This window comes from Urocitellus parryii, chromosome 8 (assembly GCF_045843805.1).
Source record: "Urocitellus parryii isolate mUroPar1 chromosome 8, mUroPar1.hap1, whole genome shotgun sequence".
In the NCBI taxonomy this organism is placed as follows: Eukaryota; Metazoa; Chordata; class Mammalia; order Rodentia; family Sciuridae; genus Urocitellus; species Urocitellus parryii.
Genome location: NC_135538.1, coordinates 118,851,869 through 118,869,069, shown reverse-complemented (window position 1 = coordinate 118,869,069; position 17,201 = coordinate 118,851,869). Strand labels below are relative to the sequence as shown.

The window sequence follows — 17,201 nt, the reverse complement described above, 5'->3', positions numbered from 1 at the left end:
GCTCACTGTAAAGCACCTCTGAGGCCAATTCCCAGTACAAAAAAAAAAAAAAGATAGTATAAAGGAAAATAACAAAATTATCTTGTCAATTTGTAAATTCTCATCAAAATCCTAATCATTGCTCTTTTATGTGTTTTGTCATTCACAGTTTTGATTGTTCTTCGAAGTATTTGCAACCAGATTAATGGAAAAGATTCTAGAAAGTACTTTTATTTTTATTTTTTTAAATCTTTATTTTATCACTATAAGATTAGCTTTTTTATTTTTTTAAAGAGAGAGAGAGAGAGAGAGAGAGAGAGAGAGAGAGAGAGAGAGAGAGAATTTTAATATTTATTTTTTAGTTATCGGCCGACACAACATCTTTGTTGGTACGTGGTGCTGAGGATCGAACCTGGGCCCCACTCATGCCAGGCGAGTGCGCTACCACTTGAGCCACATCCCCAGCCGCATAGAAAGTACTTTTAAATACAGCTTTCTGAAAGAAAAAAATCAAACTTATTTTACAGAAGAATTGGTTATCCTTTGATTGATTATCTGGTAAAAATTGGTATGAGTGAATAAATTGTTTCTTGATTCAAAATTATCACAAACTAAATTTGTTTTGTGCTTGTTGGGTTTGTTTTGTTTTCCTTTCAAAACTTTGTAACTTGGGCTGGGGATGTGGCTCAAGCGGTAGCTCCCTCGCCTGGTATGCATGTGGCCTGGGTTCCATCCTCAGCACCACATACAAACAAAGATGTTGTGTCTGCCAAAAACTAAAATAAATAAATAAATAAATTCTCTCTCTCTCTCTCTCTCAAAAAAAAAAAAAAAAAAAACAAAAACAAAAAAAACTTTGTAACTCTTGCTTCTTAAAAATTCTGTAGAAGTACCACACCTAACAAAATGATCTCATCCAATGTTTTGATATACTAGCCATTACTTATAGGACAGATAGGATAAAAAAAAAAAAAAAAAAAAAAAGAACTAGCAATGGACTTCAGATAAACCTGGCCTAAGAACTTCCTTCTAAATCTCTTTGTTGCTCAAATGTGGTTAAAAGAGTTTTTGATGCTGATTCCCCATCATCAATAACTTCCTCTCCTACATGGGACCAAATTAGATGAACAATTAGGACAGACGCCAGCAACAAGGGACAATGAAACAAGAAAAATAATTGTCTTCACAAAGACTTTTACAAAGACAAGAAAATAAAAAAACTATACAGGTTATGGGTGAGAATTTCCTTTTGAATTAATTTAAAAAAATATATTCTCATTTCACTTAAAAACTAGTAAAATCCCAGATTCTGCTTGTTTCCTCCTTTTGGTAAACAGGAGGTAAACCTTCAAATAATTGACCCCACTTCTTACATATTGGAACCTGAGAAGATTAACTTTTTCTACCACAAAATTCCTGTAGAAACATTCTTGAAAGAAACACGTGCAAATCAAAGGAAACAATATATGATTTGGCAAATGAGAAGACTTTACTTGTGTGTTTAAGAAAGATTACCTTTTTGGTGGCATGCTGGGGTTTGTAATATCCTTGATTTGGTTATATAATTCCACAGGGTGGCACACAGGACAAGATGTGTCTATTCAAGCACAGCAAGGATTAAAAAGATTAAGAACTGTGAGAGCTTTCTCCTTTTTACCTTTCAGGAAAGAAGGGGTTTTGCTTTGTGGTTGTCAGCACCTGGACTCCCTGGGTAATGGACATATTTTCCTAGGAAAAACAATTGGAGTAAAAGCCCAGGATATACTTCCCAGAGTATTTTTGTGAGGAGCATAAAAAGAGGCTCTGAGGTAGGGATAGAGAGCAGAGAGGGGAATTTTTATTTTTTTAATTTTTAAATTTTTTTCTTTTTTTATTAGCAGGACCATAGCGGGCAGTCGCAGAAGAGAAGGGGGAAGAGAGAGAGAAGAGAGAGAGAGAGAGAGAGAGAGAAAGAGAGAGAGAGAGAGAGAAGAGAGAGGGGAGAGAGAGAGGAGAGATGGGAGAGGGGAGAGGGAGAGAGGGAGAGAGAGCAGAGGGGGAGAGAGGAGAGAGAAGAGGAGGAGAGGGGGAGGGGGGAGAGTCTTATTTTTATTTTTTTAATGATGGAGTTGGGCACAGTGGTGGACACCTGTAATCCCAGCAATTCAGGAGGCTAAGGCAGGAAAATCCTAAATTCAAGGCCAGCCTCAATAATTTATTGAGGCACTGAGCAACTTGGTAAGACCCTGTATAAAAAATAAAAAGGGGAGGGGATGTAGCTCAGTGGGTAAAGTGCCTCTGGGTTCAATCCCCAGTACCATAAACAAACAAACAAATAAACAAATAAATAAATAGTGATGGGTCAGGAGCAGTGGGGCACACCTGTAACCCCATAACCCCAACAACTCAGAGGAAGATTGTCAATTTGAGACCAGCCACAGTAATTCTTTTTTTAATATATTTTTTTAATTGTAGTTGGACTCAATATTTATTTATTTTATTTTTTGTGGTGCTCAGGATCAAACCCAGCATCCTGCACCTGTCAGGCGAGTTGCTTTACCAGTAAGCCACAACCCCAGCTCTCAGCCTTAGTAATTTAAAAAGGCCTTAAGCAATTTAGGAAGACCTTGTCTAAAAAAAAAAAAAAAAAAGGCTGGAGATGTAATTCGGTGGTAAAGTGTCACTGGGTTCATTCCCCAGTATTAAAAATAAAACAAAAGATAGTTGTCCAATTTATAGAGTTTGTCTTTACTGATCATGGGATAATACATCAGCCTTAAGTAAATCTTCCACTGGGTTTTCCTTAACATTGTCCTATTAAAAACAAACAAACAAACAAACAACCCAAGTCCTCCTAAAAACTCTCCATAAGGAAGGCCATTGTATTCTCACTATTAAAAAGAAAGAAAAGAACCAGAAAGAACCAGGCATGGTGGCACAGACCTGTAATTCCACTGACTCAGGAGGCTGAGGCGGGAGGATGGTGAGTTCAAAGCCAGTCTTATGAATTTAACAAGACTCTGTCTCAAAATAAAATATAAAAAGGACTAGGGATGTGGTTCAGTGGTTAAGCATCCTGGGTTCAATCCCTGGTATCAAAAAAAGTAAATAAATAAATTCTCAAGCAAATATAGATTATTTAAGATTTCACAGATATTATTTTCATAAAGGGTTAAAGGACCCAAACTCTGTTTGTCTTTCCTTGCCTTTTGGGTATGTGATAAGAGTGGGCCTCTTGGGCAAGGGTTGTGGCTCAGTGGTAGAGTACTTGCCTCGAATACATGAGGCACTGGATTCGATCCCTGGCACCATAAAAAAAATAAAATAAAAACAAGAAAATAAAGGTATGGTGTCCATCTACAACTAAAAATTTATATATATTAAAAAAAAAAGAGTGAGTTTATCTATGTGAGGAACCCTCAGAAGGAAAAAAAAAAAAAAAAAAAAAGACTGAAAGGCTTCAGGGATCCCTAGAAGCAAGAATACCTCTCCTTATCAGAGGCTGGGAGGATGCTTCAACTACTGTTAATTTGTCAAGGAATGAGCCTGCTAAGAGTAGACTGCCTCAGGAGTTAGGGAACCTCTCATGTAGATGGCAATGTGTGGCCAATGCTGCCTAATCCAAGTTTAGTATGCTAATATATAAATATCCTGAAAACCATAACATAAGTATTCTGATATGGCAATATCTAAATCCAGGTTTAGGGACTCATGGAGTATCCAGTAAGAATTTTTAAAAAGTAACCTATTTTTTCTTTCTTTTCAGAAAGATTAAAGGGGAAGCTTTAAATTGTGTTTTTTTCAAGATTATGTATAATTCAATTCTATCCCTCCGAACTCAGTCTTTGGGTGCATATTAAGAAACTGGAATTATTTTAAGGAAAGGATTTGAAGAAAAAGAACTCGGCTTTTCTCCATAATATGGCAAGACCTCAGTATAAATTAGAGAGTAGAGCTAGATGCACACTTGTAATCCCAGCAGCTCAGGAGGCAGAGGCAGGAAGATTGCATGTTTGAGGCCACCATCATCAATTTTAGTGAGACCCTCAGCAATTTAGTGAAACCCAGTCTCAAAATTAAAAATAAAAAACCGTTAGGGCTGGGGTCATAGTTCAGTGGTACAGCACTTGCCTAGCATGTACGGGGCACTAGATTCGATTCTCAGCACTGCAGAAAAATAAATTTAAAAGATCCATTGACAACTAAAAAAATAAAAAAGGGCTGAGGGCCAGATGTGGTGGTCCATGCCTATAATCCCAATAGCCTCAGGATGTTAAGGCAGGAGTTCAAGTTCAAGGCCAGCCTCAACAATTTAGCAAGGCCCTAATGACTTAGTAAGACCCTGTCTCAAAAATTAAATAATGAAAAGGGCTGGGGATGTAGCCAGTGATAAAATGCCCCTGGGTTCAATCCCTAATACCAAACAATTTTTAAAAAATTAGATTGGAAAAACATGAAGACCCAAAAGAGGTAAAAATTCAGGCTTGAGAACAATCCCAGATATTTGCCTTAGCATTGGGCAACAGGCATCTGCCCCTTCAGAGATTCCCAAAGGCTCCAAAAGAAAAAGGGGGAAAAACTCAAGATCTTGAGGCAGATATCATTTCAGAGAACCTGAGCATGGACAGGATCAAGTCCTGTCCCAAACAGAGTTCACCCACACCTAGGTTATGGTCTCTCTGCATAAAAGGAAACCATTGGAGACATGATGGGCTGTCTGCTCCTATTATGGCTGCCCTGAAAGATTTAAAATCCTTGAAGTTTCTCAAAGCCCTATTTATTTGATCAACTATTTATCACCTCAGAAGAATCTTGGGTAATTTTTTTTTTTTTGGTGGGGGGGACGGGGTACTAGGGATTGAACTCAGGGGCATTTGACCACTGAGCCACATCCCCAGCCCTGTTTTATATTTGATTTAGAGACAGGGTCTCACTGAGTTGCTCAGCATCTTGCTTTTGCTGAGGTTGGCTCTGAACTTGTGATCCTCCTGCCTCAGTCTCCCAAGCTGCTGGGATTGCTGGGATTACAGGCATATGTCACCACACCTGGCCAGCCTTGGGTAATTCTTGAGCTGGCAAGGATGTTAACTTGTTTTGGACACAGGAACTTTCTTTTCTGCCTTGTCGGAACCTCTTGGACGTCTTTCTAATCAAACTTGTAATTGGTGTTGACAGGATCCCTAAGGCCAAAAAATCAATATGGTAACAAGGTCCTTTTGGCTCCTGATAAACCAGCTCATACAACAAAAGTTCAATCTGGTGATAATGTCCTACTTAAAACTTAAAAAATGGACTTCTCTTTAATCAGCTCCTTCCAAAATGGAGCACTGCTAAGCAAGTTATTTTAAATGCACTCACTGCTATTAAATTATAAGGACATATTACATGGACTCATATGTCTAAAATTAAACCTATTCCTCTTAAGAATTTACAGGATCAGGAACTTAACAAGGTCTATAGTCGATATTTGTATGTCTGGAGGATCTATAGGTCCTATTCAAAAGGGAGAATGATCATGTTTAAGTTCTTTTTTTTTTTTTTTGTACCAGGGATTGAACTCAGGGGCAGTTAACTACTGAGCCATATCCCCGGCCTTTTTTGTATTTTGTGTAAAGACAGGGTCTTGCTGAGTTGCTTAGTGCCTCACAGTTGCTGAGGCTGGCTTTGAACTCTCTATCCTTCTGTCTCAGCCTCCCAAGCCACTGGAATTGCGTATAAGCAATGCATATCCAAGAGTTAATGCCCCTAGATGCTTTCTTAATCTTCTGATAAAATTTGTGTCTTCCAGATTACAACACTTACATATTAAGATGATGGCAGTGCAAGGATTCCAACCCATCTCAACAATTGAATCCGCCCTTCCTATTACTCCTTTAGATGAGTCAGGTGGAGGCCTTTAATCCCTGGCTAGGCAGGGCCAACCTTCCCTGTTAATGGACACAATACCTTTATTTTATTTGCTTTTTTTTTTTTAAAATGTGGTTCTGAGGATTGAACCCAGTGCCTCACACATGCTAGGCAAGTGCTCTACCACTGAGTCACAACCCCAGCCCACCCCTGTCATCTTGAAGCAGTTCTGGAATGTGGATCTTTGATCCTCATCCACCATTAAGAATTAAGAGATTAGGGGCTGGGATTGTGGCTCAGTGGTAGAGTGCTTGCCTTGCGCACATGAAGCACTGGGTTCAATCCTCAGAACCACATTAAAAAGAAAAAAGTAAGTAAATAATTAAAACCAAATTATTAAAAAAATAAGAGTTCAAAGTGGAAGTGGGTGGCAATGAGGTAAAATAGAAGAAATGGTAGGCAGACAGGAGACAGGGAAGGAAAGGACTGTAACTTTAAATCTAAAAAGTCCATGGATGCTGAGAGCCATAGCCAAGTAGGAATGATGCATGGCATTTTTGGTTGAAAGGTGATGCCAGCAAGCCATTGAGATGATATGATTATGTTAAGATCTGCATTCAATTGAATATTAGACCCCTGCTGTCCGCCTGGGCCTGCTACTTTAGAGCTCTAGCAGGACTCCCGGAGAGTTCCCATTGGTTGGGGAAGTGCGGTAGGAGGGAATTCCGGAGGAGGGATTTCCTATTGGAGTAGTGTGGCCCAGGAGAACGCCTCGTGTGTGGTTTGGCATATTTCCCCAGAGCGTGCGTGGCATTGGCTGGAATTTCAGAAATAAAGTTTGTTCCTGCTTGAGTGGCTCGTGATTTTGTGCCCAGCCAGACTGCGGCACATGGACATTCTCATCTTCACTCCACAGGACTGTTTTCCTCCAGGCCTTTAGAGAGATTGTTATCTGGGTCCAATCCAAGTGTTATTAAGCAGATAGCATCATCTTGAAGACTGAAAAGAATCAAACCACTGAGACCCGTTTTGTGCTCCATGACCAAAAAGAGTGAGCTCATTAAACTGATGCCGCCCCACATACCTCTCATGCTCAGCATTTACAAAGTTTCCTTTAAAAGCAGGAGCCTGAGATCCCCAAAATACTTCTCTCTCTGGAACATGCACACTCCCTCTCCCTTTGACTGTGTTTCCTGTTCTATTGCTTGCTCTCCTGAATAAATCTCCTTATTTCCTAAATAACCATCTGCATGTTCCTCTGTGCCTCTTTTGACTTGTCCTGAAATTCCTTTTTTTTTTTTTTTAACCAGGGATTAAATTCAGCGGCACTCAACCATTGAGCCACATTCCCAGCCTTACTTTGTATTTAATTTAGAGACAGGGTCTCACTGAGTTGCTTAGCCGTAGTTTGCCCATTACAGTTTTAGAAATATTGCATTAAAACATTATTTATATAGGTTCCTGAATTTTTGTTATCCTCTTAAATTCTGCACATGAGGCAGGCTTCTCTCTCAGTCCTGCTTTCTTAGGGGTAAAAGGGGTCCATTATCTTTATCTTCAAACTTATCTCAGGCCCCTGGCTCTGTGACATGACTGCAAATGTGATCTACTGGAACTCTGACCTAGCAGCCTCAGAGCTGGGCATTCTGTGAAACTGAGGCAGTACAAAGGCCCCTCTTTGAATCCGGATTATTGTAAGTATGCCAGAAAGATTTCAGACATCATTCAGAGTAACAGGCATAAGTTTATCAGAAGGGACTGGAAAGGGGAAAGGGGGACACTCTCAAGGAAGAGAGTGGGTCATCTCAAAGAGAGGAAGGATGGCATGCCTCTCCTGACCTTCCCTTTTACTGGGGGCACCAGGAAAGTTTCTAGAGAGTCCCACCCAGTTCCACTTGAATTTTTATTTTATTTTAATTTTTAGTTGTAGATGGACACAATATCTTTCTTTTGATTTATTTATTTATTTTTTATGTGGTGCTGAGGATCAAACCCAGTACCTCATGCTTGAGAGGCAAGTGCTCTACCACTGAGCTACAACCCCAGCCCCACTTCTTGACTTTTCACTGACATCAGGATGACATCAGTCTCTCAAGTCCCCACTGCCATGACAACTCTAGGTCACTTTGGCCCATGCTGACAAAGTGAAACCTGTTCTTATGGATTTTATGGTTAGGGGGAATTACCCGCCTCTCCCCAAGTTCTGGAATTTGGTCTATGGAATCTGGTCTACCCCTTTAGGGTAACTTTTGTTTTTCTTATTGGAACTTGGGGCCTACATTTCTCCTTCAGACATAGGTAGTTTATTGAGGAATGTAATCTATCTTGTCAACATAAGTCAGATATGGCTGCAGGTAATTTTTTTTTTTTTTTTGGTATTGATAGTAAAAGCAAATGTGTCTCCATTTTGTTTTGTGACTCCATTCTGTAAAACAACCATGCCAAGTACAAGTGTCATGACCGGGGCAAGATGTTCTTTTCCTTTTGTTATATAAACCTTTAAGAACATGGAACTACCTAATGGGGCATTGTTTCTGTAACTAGGGTAACAGGACTCTGTTTCTGTAACTGGGGTGATTTGGCTAACTGTGATTGGTTAGGCTTCCCGCTGCTTGACTGCACTCTCCTGCTTCTGTAACCTGGCTTGCTTGCATTGGCTAGACCCCTGAACATCCCTTTTGCGGTTTTCAGGCTTATAAGGATCACCCTTGCAATTGTTCGGGGCTGATCAGGGGAACAGCTTTATGTTCTGGTCAGTTGACACTGGTGTGCTTCAATAAAGGCTTGATTCAATTATATGTGAGTGGTTTGGAAGTCAGTTTATGAAACCCTGGGACAAAGATTTAACTATAACAGTACTGGGGATTTAACACAGAGGCACTTTACCACTGAGCTACATCCCACCTCTTTTTATTTTTTAAGACAGGATGTCATTCAAGATTTTGGGGCCTCACTAAATAGTTGGGCTGACCTCAACTTTGTGAGCTACTGGGATTATAGACATGCACCACCACATCCAAATTGGTAAATTGCTTTTTAAAAGAGAAAGCATGTGAGGGTCAGCCCAATTGGTCCATTTTATGAAATTTTCCCTGTAACCTCATGTTTCCATTGCTCATGTCTGTTCCCCATCATAGGCGTCTCAGCTTGTCTGATGCCACAGAGCAAATGCCACCGGCTGCCCTGGGGCTTACCTGATTTTCTGGATTCTATTATTTATTGTTTTTGAGAATTTCCCTTATTTTTCTACCAGCTAAGCCTTGCATTAGAAATGGGTTTCGGGCTGGGGTTGTAGCTCAGCAGTAGAGCGCTCGCCTAGCATGCAAGGCCCTGGGTTTGATCCTCAGCACCACATAAAAATAAATAAATAAAGATATTGAGTCCAACTACAACTAAAAAATAAATATTAAAAAAGGGCGGGGCTGGAATTGTGGCTCAGCAGCAGCGTGCTTGCCTGGCACGTGTAAGGCACTGGGTTCAATTCTTAGCACCACAAATAAATAAATAAAGGTCTATCAACAATTAAAATAAGAAAGAAAGAAAGAAAGAAAAAGAAAGAAAGGAAGAAAGAAAGAAAGAAAGAAAGAAAGAAAGAAAGAAAAGTTTTAAGGGGAGAAAAAAAAAAAAGGCATGGGTTTCTATTGTTTGTAATGGGTCATGTAATGTTGCCCAGGCTGTCCCTGAAGTAAGTCTCAATCCTCTTGCCTCAGCCTCACAAGTAGTTGGTACAAGAAATATATATATATATATATATATATATATATATATATATATATATATATATTTGTTTTTGTACCAGGGATTGAACTCGGAGCATTTGATCACTAAGCCACATCCCCAGCCCTGTTTTTTTTTTTTTTTTTTTTTCAAAGAGAGAGGTGAGAGAGAGAGAGACAGACAGACAGAATTTTTAATATTTACCTTTTAGTTTTTTGGCGGACACAACATCATTGTTTGTATGTGGTGCTGAGGATTCAACCCAGGCCGCACGAATGCCAGGCGAGGGCGCCACCGCTTGAGCCACATCCCCAGCCCCCCAGCCCTGTTTTGTATTTGATTTAGAGACAAGGTCTCACTGAATTGCTTAGCGCCTCACTTTTGCTGAGGCTGGCTTTGAACTCACAATCCTCCTGCTTCAGCTTCCTAAGTGGCTGAGATTATAAGCATTTGCCACCATGCCCACAAGAAATGTATTTTTAAAAAACATATCAGCTGGTCTCAGTGGCACACACTTGTAATCTCAGTGACTCCAGAAGCTGAGACAGGAAAATCACAAGTTTGAGCCTCAGCAACTTAGTGAGACCCTGTTTCAAATTAAAAGTAGTTTTTTAAAAAATACCACTTTTAGTGGTATTAAACATCTATGGTACTCCATCTTAGGTATGTTGATCTCCCATTCATATTCCCTCAGATTCTCTCCCTACTTCTTACAGGCCCATAGATAGGCCTGTGTGTGTGTGTGTGTGTCCTGTTGGGTAACTGTGGTTTACCGAACAAGTCAATGTATTACATCACTTTACCTTGAGAATGGTAATTTAAGGGTAAACTTTTGCATGTATCCTGCCTTTCCTATACAAACTGTATTATAGGAACCAATGCATTTGATGAGAGAAAGCTCCTTTTTTTGCTGAAAATTCAGCTAATAAATGAGGAAGAAACAACAGAATTTTAAAATCACCATTTTGCAACTCCTTTTGAAATAACTGAATTAGGCAACACTCATCTGTGGATGAAACTGATAGTTAGAACGTTGATGGTGGAAACTTACAAGGGAGGGGATCAGGCAATGGACATCCGAATCCACTGTTCCATCTCAGTTTATTCAGAGAGGGACAAACAGAGAGTGAATGTCCCATGGGGTACAGTAGGAAGCACACAGTACTCGGAAAGTCATCTTGCTCCTCTAAAATAGAATCTGAATCCAACCAAATCTTTGAAGGTTTAATAATTGGAAATACAGAGGGCAGTGGAAGAAGTAAAAAAGACAAATTAGCCAGGTGCAGTGGCACATGCCTGTAATCCCAGAATTTGGGAGGCTAAGGCAGGAGGAACTTGAGTTCAAAGCCAGCCTCAGCAATTTAGTGAGGTCCTAAGCAACTCATTGAGACCCTGTCTCTAAATAAAATATTAAAAAAAAAAAAAAAAGGCTGGGGGTTCTGGGGCTGTAGCTCAGTGGCAGAGCACTTGTCTCACACATGTGAGGTACTGGGTTTGATCCTCAGAACCACATTAAAATAAACAAATAAAATAAAGGCATGCTGTCATCTACAACTATATATAATTAAATAAATAAATAACAAAACTAAACAAAACAAACAAAACCCCCCACAAATCCAGAGAATGGATTTTTTTTTTTAAAGAAAGAGTGAGAGAGAGAGACAGTGAGAGAGAGAGAATCTTTCAATATTTATTATTATTATTTTTTTAGTTCTCGGCGGACACAATGTTGTTGTTTGTATGTGGTGTTGAGGATCAAACCCAGGCCGCAAGCATGCCAGGCGAGTGCGCTACCGCTTGAGCCACATCCCCAGCCCTGAGAATGGATTTTTCTATAGGAGAAATAACTGTATGTCTAAATGGCATTTAAAAGAAATTAATAAGGAAAAAAGAGGAGAGGAAGAAGACTGCTGTAGATTAAAAGAGACTTAAGATTTGACATCAAAATATAATATCCAGCTAGGCACAGTGTCTCACACCTGTAATCCCAGTGGCTCAGGAGGATGAGGCAGGAGGATTCAAAGCCAACCTCAGCAATAGTGAGGCACTAAGCAACTCAGTGAAACCCTGTCTCTAAATAAAATATAAAATAGGGCTGGGGATGTGCCTCAGTGGTCAAGTGTCCCTGAGTTCAATCCCCTGTACCCACCCCCCCCCAAAAAAAACCCATATTTTGAGACATTTGATGAGATTTAAATATTTTCTGGGTATTAGACAATACCAGAGTTATTGTTAATTTTGGGGTGTGAAATGGCATTATGATTATGCAGTAAAATTTTCATTTTCAAAGAATGAAATGAATACCTAGTAATGTAGGGGTGAATGTCATGAAGTCTAGGCTTTGTTTTAAAATATTCAGCAAAGGAAAAGAAAATAGGAACATAAGAAGCAGAAACACAGAAGCAAATGTGGCAACATCTTGATAACTGTTAAAGCTAGACGCTGGCCAGGCATGGTGGCATATGCCCATAAACATAGCTACTCAGGAGGCTGACGCAGGAGGATCACCTAATCCTAAGAGTTTAAGACATGACTGGGTAACGTAGTAAGAACTTGTCTTAAAGTTTTGTGACATGGGAACTATTCCCACTCCATCCCCTGTCCTCCACTTTTGTTTTAAAAATGTTTATGAATTAAAAAAAAATCTTAATAGTAGTTAATATTATTATTTGCAGAGCTAGAGATTCAACTCTGCCACTGAACTAAGTTCTCAGCCTCTTAATATTGTTTTAAATTATTATTATTATTTTTTTTAAATATTTATTCATTTATTTTTTAGTTTTTGGCGGACACAACATCTTTGTTTGTATGTGGTGCTGAGGATCGAACCCAGGCCTCACGCATGCCAGGCGAGCGTGCTACCGCTTGAGCCACATCCCCAGCCCCTTAAATTATTAATATTATTTATGGTGCTGGGAATTAAACCCTGGGTTTGGTCTTCCACTGACTACACTCCCAGCCCCCTCTGAACACTCTTAACATCCCATTGAGGTGTTGTATTTTCATTCCTCATAGAGTAAAACTGAGGCTCTACCATTCACCAGAAGGCTGCTCTGTTCTTTCTGTAGTATCTGCCTCAGAATAAAGGTGTGATTTTGTCGAATAATTTGTTAAGGAAGTACTTACTTCTCATCATGCTGGCCTGGAACAGTCTTCCCATCTGATTTTATAGACCTGCTCCCTATTTCATGGAGAAAAGTATTCCACCTCATCTTAGGAATACGAAACAGAGCAGGTTTCAAAATATCTTATGGAGTTCTCTCTCCTACTCCTCATTGCACCTATTAAGATGGACCTGTTTTCTATGATGAGAGGGAATGTCAGAGGGAAAGGAAGGTTTGATTTGCCAAATTCAGGTTTTTCCAAGCAATAAGCACACTAGCTCCCTCCCCAAAATACTTTCCCAGTCTCATAATTGTACATGGGGATGTGCACTGACAGAAACCAGACACTCTACAAATGTTCATTTTCTTTCATTAAAAATGTTAAGTTACAAAGATTTTCATTCATAAATAGTCAAAGGGTGGGGTACACCTGGTTCCTTACCCTGAAACCAAGTATCTTGCCCTCTAGGGACTTTCATAATCCTCTTTATCCCAACCCCTAAAAGAAAGCTCAGCCTTCTCCTAGTTCCCTGAGTTCACATTTGTTCAAATCTATGGGCCAACCCAGCCCTGCCCACAAAAAGAACCAGTCACTATCCTGGAAGGGCAGAAAGGGTAAGGGGACTCCATACCCATCCATATATAAAAGAAGTGCCCCCAGGTAAGGGCAGAACTTCCTGTGTGGGAGAGGAAGCTGGGCTTTTAGTCCTAATGGAGTGATTTCCCTGTCAAAAAGAATTTGATTTTGTAAAAAAGGCTAGAACCCAAAGGAAGATGGAACTGTCTTTTAGGTACTCCCAGCAGACTCTCTTAGATCCATAGTTCTGCAGGCAGAGTTAGGACCTTCTACCCCTGGGGTAGAGCACAGCTCAGAGTGTCCCATAGACACTGACTTTGGCCATGGAGATGCTCTCTGTGTAGTGATTCAGGCCTTTCTCATACAGGACATAGAGCTGGGGGGCCTGCTCCTCTCCATCAGCACTGCTCTCCAGGGCCGCCAAAGATGAGTAGCCACTGGGCCCTGGCCATAGCTGGACAGTCTTTTTCTGCCATGAAGTACCATTGCTGAAGCTCCAGCGCAGGGTCAGGTTCACTCCTGGGGAGAGTGACAAAGAGTCAGGGGGAGGAGGGTCTCTGCTCTGCAGGCCTTATCTAAATGCAGGTGCTCCCCCTGCTGTGCCCACCCTCAGGTACTCACGGAACTCTGGATGGGCTGGATTAGAGAAGAAGATAATGCCAGAGTTGGTAGCTATTGCTCCTGCAGCTACCACAGGGTCCACCAGTTCAGGGTCAAAGGTCACATCCCGTGGCCTTAGTGTATCACAGGCATCATAGCTGCGGAGGACAATCCGGCAATGGCAGTGGTAGTTGTTCTGGTTCCGGGCATTAATGATGACTGAACCATCTGGGAGCTCATAGGGCTAAGAGGAGAGAACAGGGCCTCAGAAGGACCAGGGGAGGGGGCAGGGCAAATGCCTTTGTTTCTGAAGGGAGTAAGTTCAGGTGGCAGAGTTGGGCAGGCAGTCTTGGCTCTGTGGAGGGAATGGTGCTCTGGAGGATAGGGCAGATTGAATGATGGGGAACTTCCCATGGACTCCTGACCTGGCATTCATCAGGGTTGAAATCATTTTCCCGCTTGGGCTGGCCATAGGGGATGCCGCTGACCCCACTCCCGTAGCGCCAGGAAGCGCCGTGGTCATCACTAAGCAGACAGAAGACACCATCTCGCTCCAGTGTGCCATGGCCACACACGATAAGCCGGCCCTTCCGAGGCTCACGCTGTTTCTGTGGGAAGCAGAACTGGGTGTCTACAAAGGGGGACTCTGCAGGGGCTCAGAGGCATGGATAGGAGTTCACTACCTCACGGTGTGAGGACATGCTTGTCCCTTCAGTATGTCCTTCACTGACAGTTCCAGAATTCCACAAGCATAGATTAACGGAACTGAGAAGTTCTTCTTGGGTCATCAGGTCTACTGCTGGATATGTTGTGCATACTGGGGCCCCTGCTATGGAAGCTTAAACCCAAAATGAGCTCATTCACCAAGCTGTGAACTAACACAGACTTAAGTCTGCCATAAGGAAGGGAATCCTTTTCTCTTTTGCATAAAGGTATCACATAGACTAGGACAGTCCTATTCTCCAAGTGGGAAGCCAGAGGTAAAGTCCCGCCTTCCCTGGGCAGGGTGTTCTTCCCAGGATGACCTTGTCACCTAAGAATCCCATCTGAGACAAAAAATCTGATTTCACAGGGTATTCCCTTTGGGAAAAAGTCCACTTGGGGTCATCAGCTAGACTCTCCAATAGGCAGCCCCCTCCACCCATATCCCAGGATGGAGACCTGAATGCCAGAGCCTGGTCCAGGGGCAAACATTTCAGTGCCAATATCCAGGGAGAGATTCCGGGGTGGGCTCCAGGAAATGCCATCATCCTTGCTCCATATCAACATGGTGGAGGCCACCTGACAATGGACCTTGTGAGCACAGAGAGTGTAGAAAAGAAACACTACTCCTGTCTCAACATCGCTCACCACTGCCCCCAGGTTCAGCCCATCAGCTGTCTCCCCATCATCCATAATGAATTTTGTGGAAGACCATGTGCTACCTATTAAAAAAAAAAAAAAAAGGAAGAAATGCAGAGTGAGTGCTCTGGACATACCTTTTCTATCATTCGTGTGTGTGTGTGTGTGTTGGGGGGTGGGGGTGTGCTGGGATTTAACCCAAGGGTACTCTACCACTGAGCCACATCCCCAGTCCTTTTTATTTTTTATTTTGAGACTGAGTGTTGCTAAGTTGTCCAGGCTGGCCTCAAAATTGCAAACTCCTGCCTCAGCATCCAGAGTAGACTGGTTTACAGGGGTGCACCACTAAGCCTGGCTTCATCACCATGCCTTTGCCCCATTTTTTTCTCCATTGCTTTGATCACCTTTCCCCACATAAGAAACAAATTTATTTAATTATTATTTATTGCCTATCTCTTGCCAATAGAACGTAAGTCCTACGAAGATAGGGATTTTAGGTTGGTTTTGTTCATGGCTATATTCACAGAACCTAGACTAATGCCTGGTATACAGCCAGTGCTCAAACAAATGTTCACACTGGACAAATGTTCAACTCCTTGTTGATCCCAACACCCAAATTACTGCTATGGGCACTTTTCCTCCTTAGGTTTCCCCCATCCCTGAGGAACTCCGACCTCATCCCTCCAAGTTCCCCTATCCTCAGGGGTCTTGGGATGAAAAGATCCTTTCAATCCACCCAACATAGCACCAGCTCTTTGGACTCAGACATCTTTATACCCTGGTCCGTGGACCTTCGCAGAGCAATGAACTTGGCCCCCTCATCAGATGCAGACTTTTTTCTGGCCTCAGCAAAAGCGAGAAGAGTCCCCTGAGGAGTGGCTGTGATGAGCGGAATGCGGAAGGTGTCCACTGAGCCGATCTGCCTCCCACTCACCCATAACAGCTGTTCCATTGTCACTATTGGTTGTACCTGCAAGGGAGGAGGAAGAGGCAAAAGAGACAAGCTTAACTTGTGGTTTTAGGACAGGTGGGTGGCAGGTTCAACTCAGGTTCCGAATAGAGGGAGAGTATTGGGGATCCTGAAAAGGGGTGGGGGACCAGAACAAGAAAGGGTAACCCGAAGGAGAGTTTGGAGTGAAGCTGATGGTTCGGAACAGGGAAGTGGAGAAGGAACCCTTAGGTAAGGATGGAGACTCCCAAAAGGGAAGAGGCTCGAATGAGGAGGACAGAGACCCAGAGAGGACAAGAGTCTGGAAGCGGATTGAGAGAACAAGGTCTAGGAAAGGGGGAAAAGTCCCGCCGCGAAGAAGCGGCTCAGCAAACCGCCTCCCGGTGGACATGGGGTAGGGATCACCTGCGCGTGTCGAGGCCGGAGCTACGGAAAGCAGCGACTCACCAGACTGAAGTCATTCTTAGCCCCAGCCTCCAATACTGTCAGGGACAACAGCAGCTGGAAGAACCCGGCAAACAGCCGAAACCCACATCCTTCTCTGGAGCCCGGCATACGCGGTCTCCCGGGTCTGCCCCGGATCTCTGTGTCCGGTTGTTCCCTTGTCATCTCTCTCCACAGCAGCGGAGACCCTAGTCACAAATCAGCCCCGGCTCGAGTCTGTCAGCTGACCCCGGCTCTTTAAACATTCAGACCTCTCCTCCAAACCCGCCCCACACCGAGCGGCCCCGCGGCGTTTCCATGATTCTAATTGGTCCTCAGGCACTCTGACCCCTCTGTCAAGCCGCGCGCCTTGGAACTTGCCCTTCCGATTGGTCCGCTATGAAGGGCGTTAGCGCGTGACCCGGATGGGAAGTTCTTTTGGCCCTCGTGAGGAAGGCGGACCCACACGGTATCAACCTTGTGATTGGCTGAAGTTTAGGGAGGTGTAACAGGGATGGGGCCTAATTTAAAGGTACCGGCGGTGGGTGGGATGCGAGAGGCACCGTGTGGTCTTGGAGGGAATAAAAATAACAGAGTTATTGAGAAAAAAATAATCAATCTTTTAATAAAATCATTTAGCTACAAAATCGGGGTCTGTAAGGCATAATGTGACTGGGCGTCTGTG

At 42.4% G+C, this 17,201-nt stretch overlaps 1 protein-coding gene across 1 annotated transcript; it reads right to left on the bottom strand.

The window, feature by feature from the left end:
• Positions 1–12,278: 12,278 nt before the first annotated feature.
• Positions 12,279–16,764, bottom strand: Neu1 (neuraminidase 1). Its single transcript, XM_026415360.2, has 6 exons — positions 16,541–16,764; positions 15,922–16,114; positions 14,965–15,227; positions 14,229–14,411; positions 13,825–14,047; positions 12,279–13,722 (listed from the first exon to the last, which is right to left on the bottom strand). Exons 1-6 carry the CDS (start codon positions 16,700–16,702, stop codon positions 13,496–13,498), a joined length of 1,251 nt encoding a protein of 416 aa, XP_026271145.1. The 5' UTR covers positions 16,703–16,764; the 3' UTR covers positions 12,279–13,495.
• Positions 16,765–17,201: the final 437 nt, after the last annotated feature.

What these genes read in the sequence shown, in the direction of transcription:
- Neu1 (XM_026415360.2), bottom strand. Translation starts at nt 16,702, where the DNA reads ATGACAAGGGAACAACCGGACACAGAGATCCGGGGCAGACCCGGGAGA. An exon ending in GCGAAGGTCCACGGACCAGG is followed by an intron (nt 15,228 to 15,921) that starts GTATAAAGATGT and finishes TTTTTTTAATAG; the next exon opens with GTAGCACATGGTCTTCCACA. An exon ending in TCAACCCTGATGAATGCCAG is followed by an intron (nt 14,048 to 14,228) that starts GTCAGGAGTCCA and finishes CTCTCCTCTTAG; the next exon opens with CCCTATGAGCTCCCAGATGG.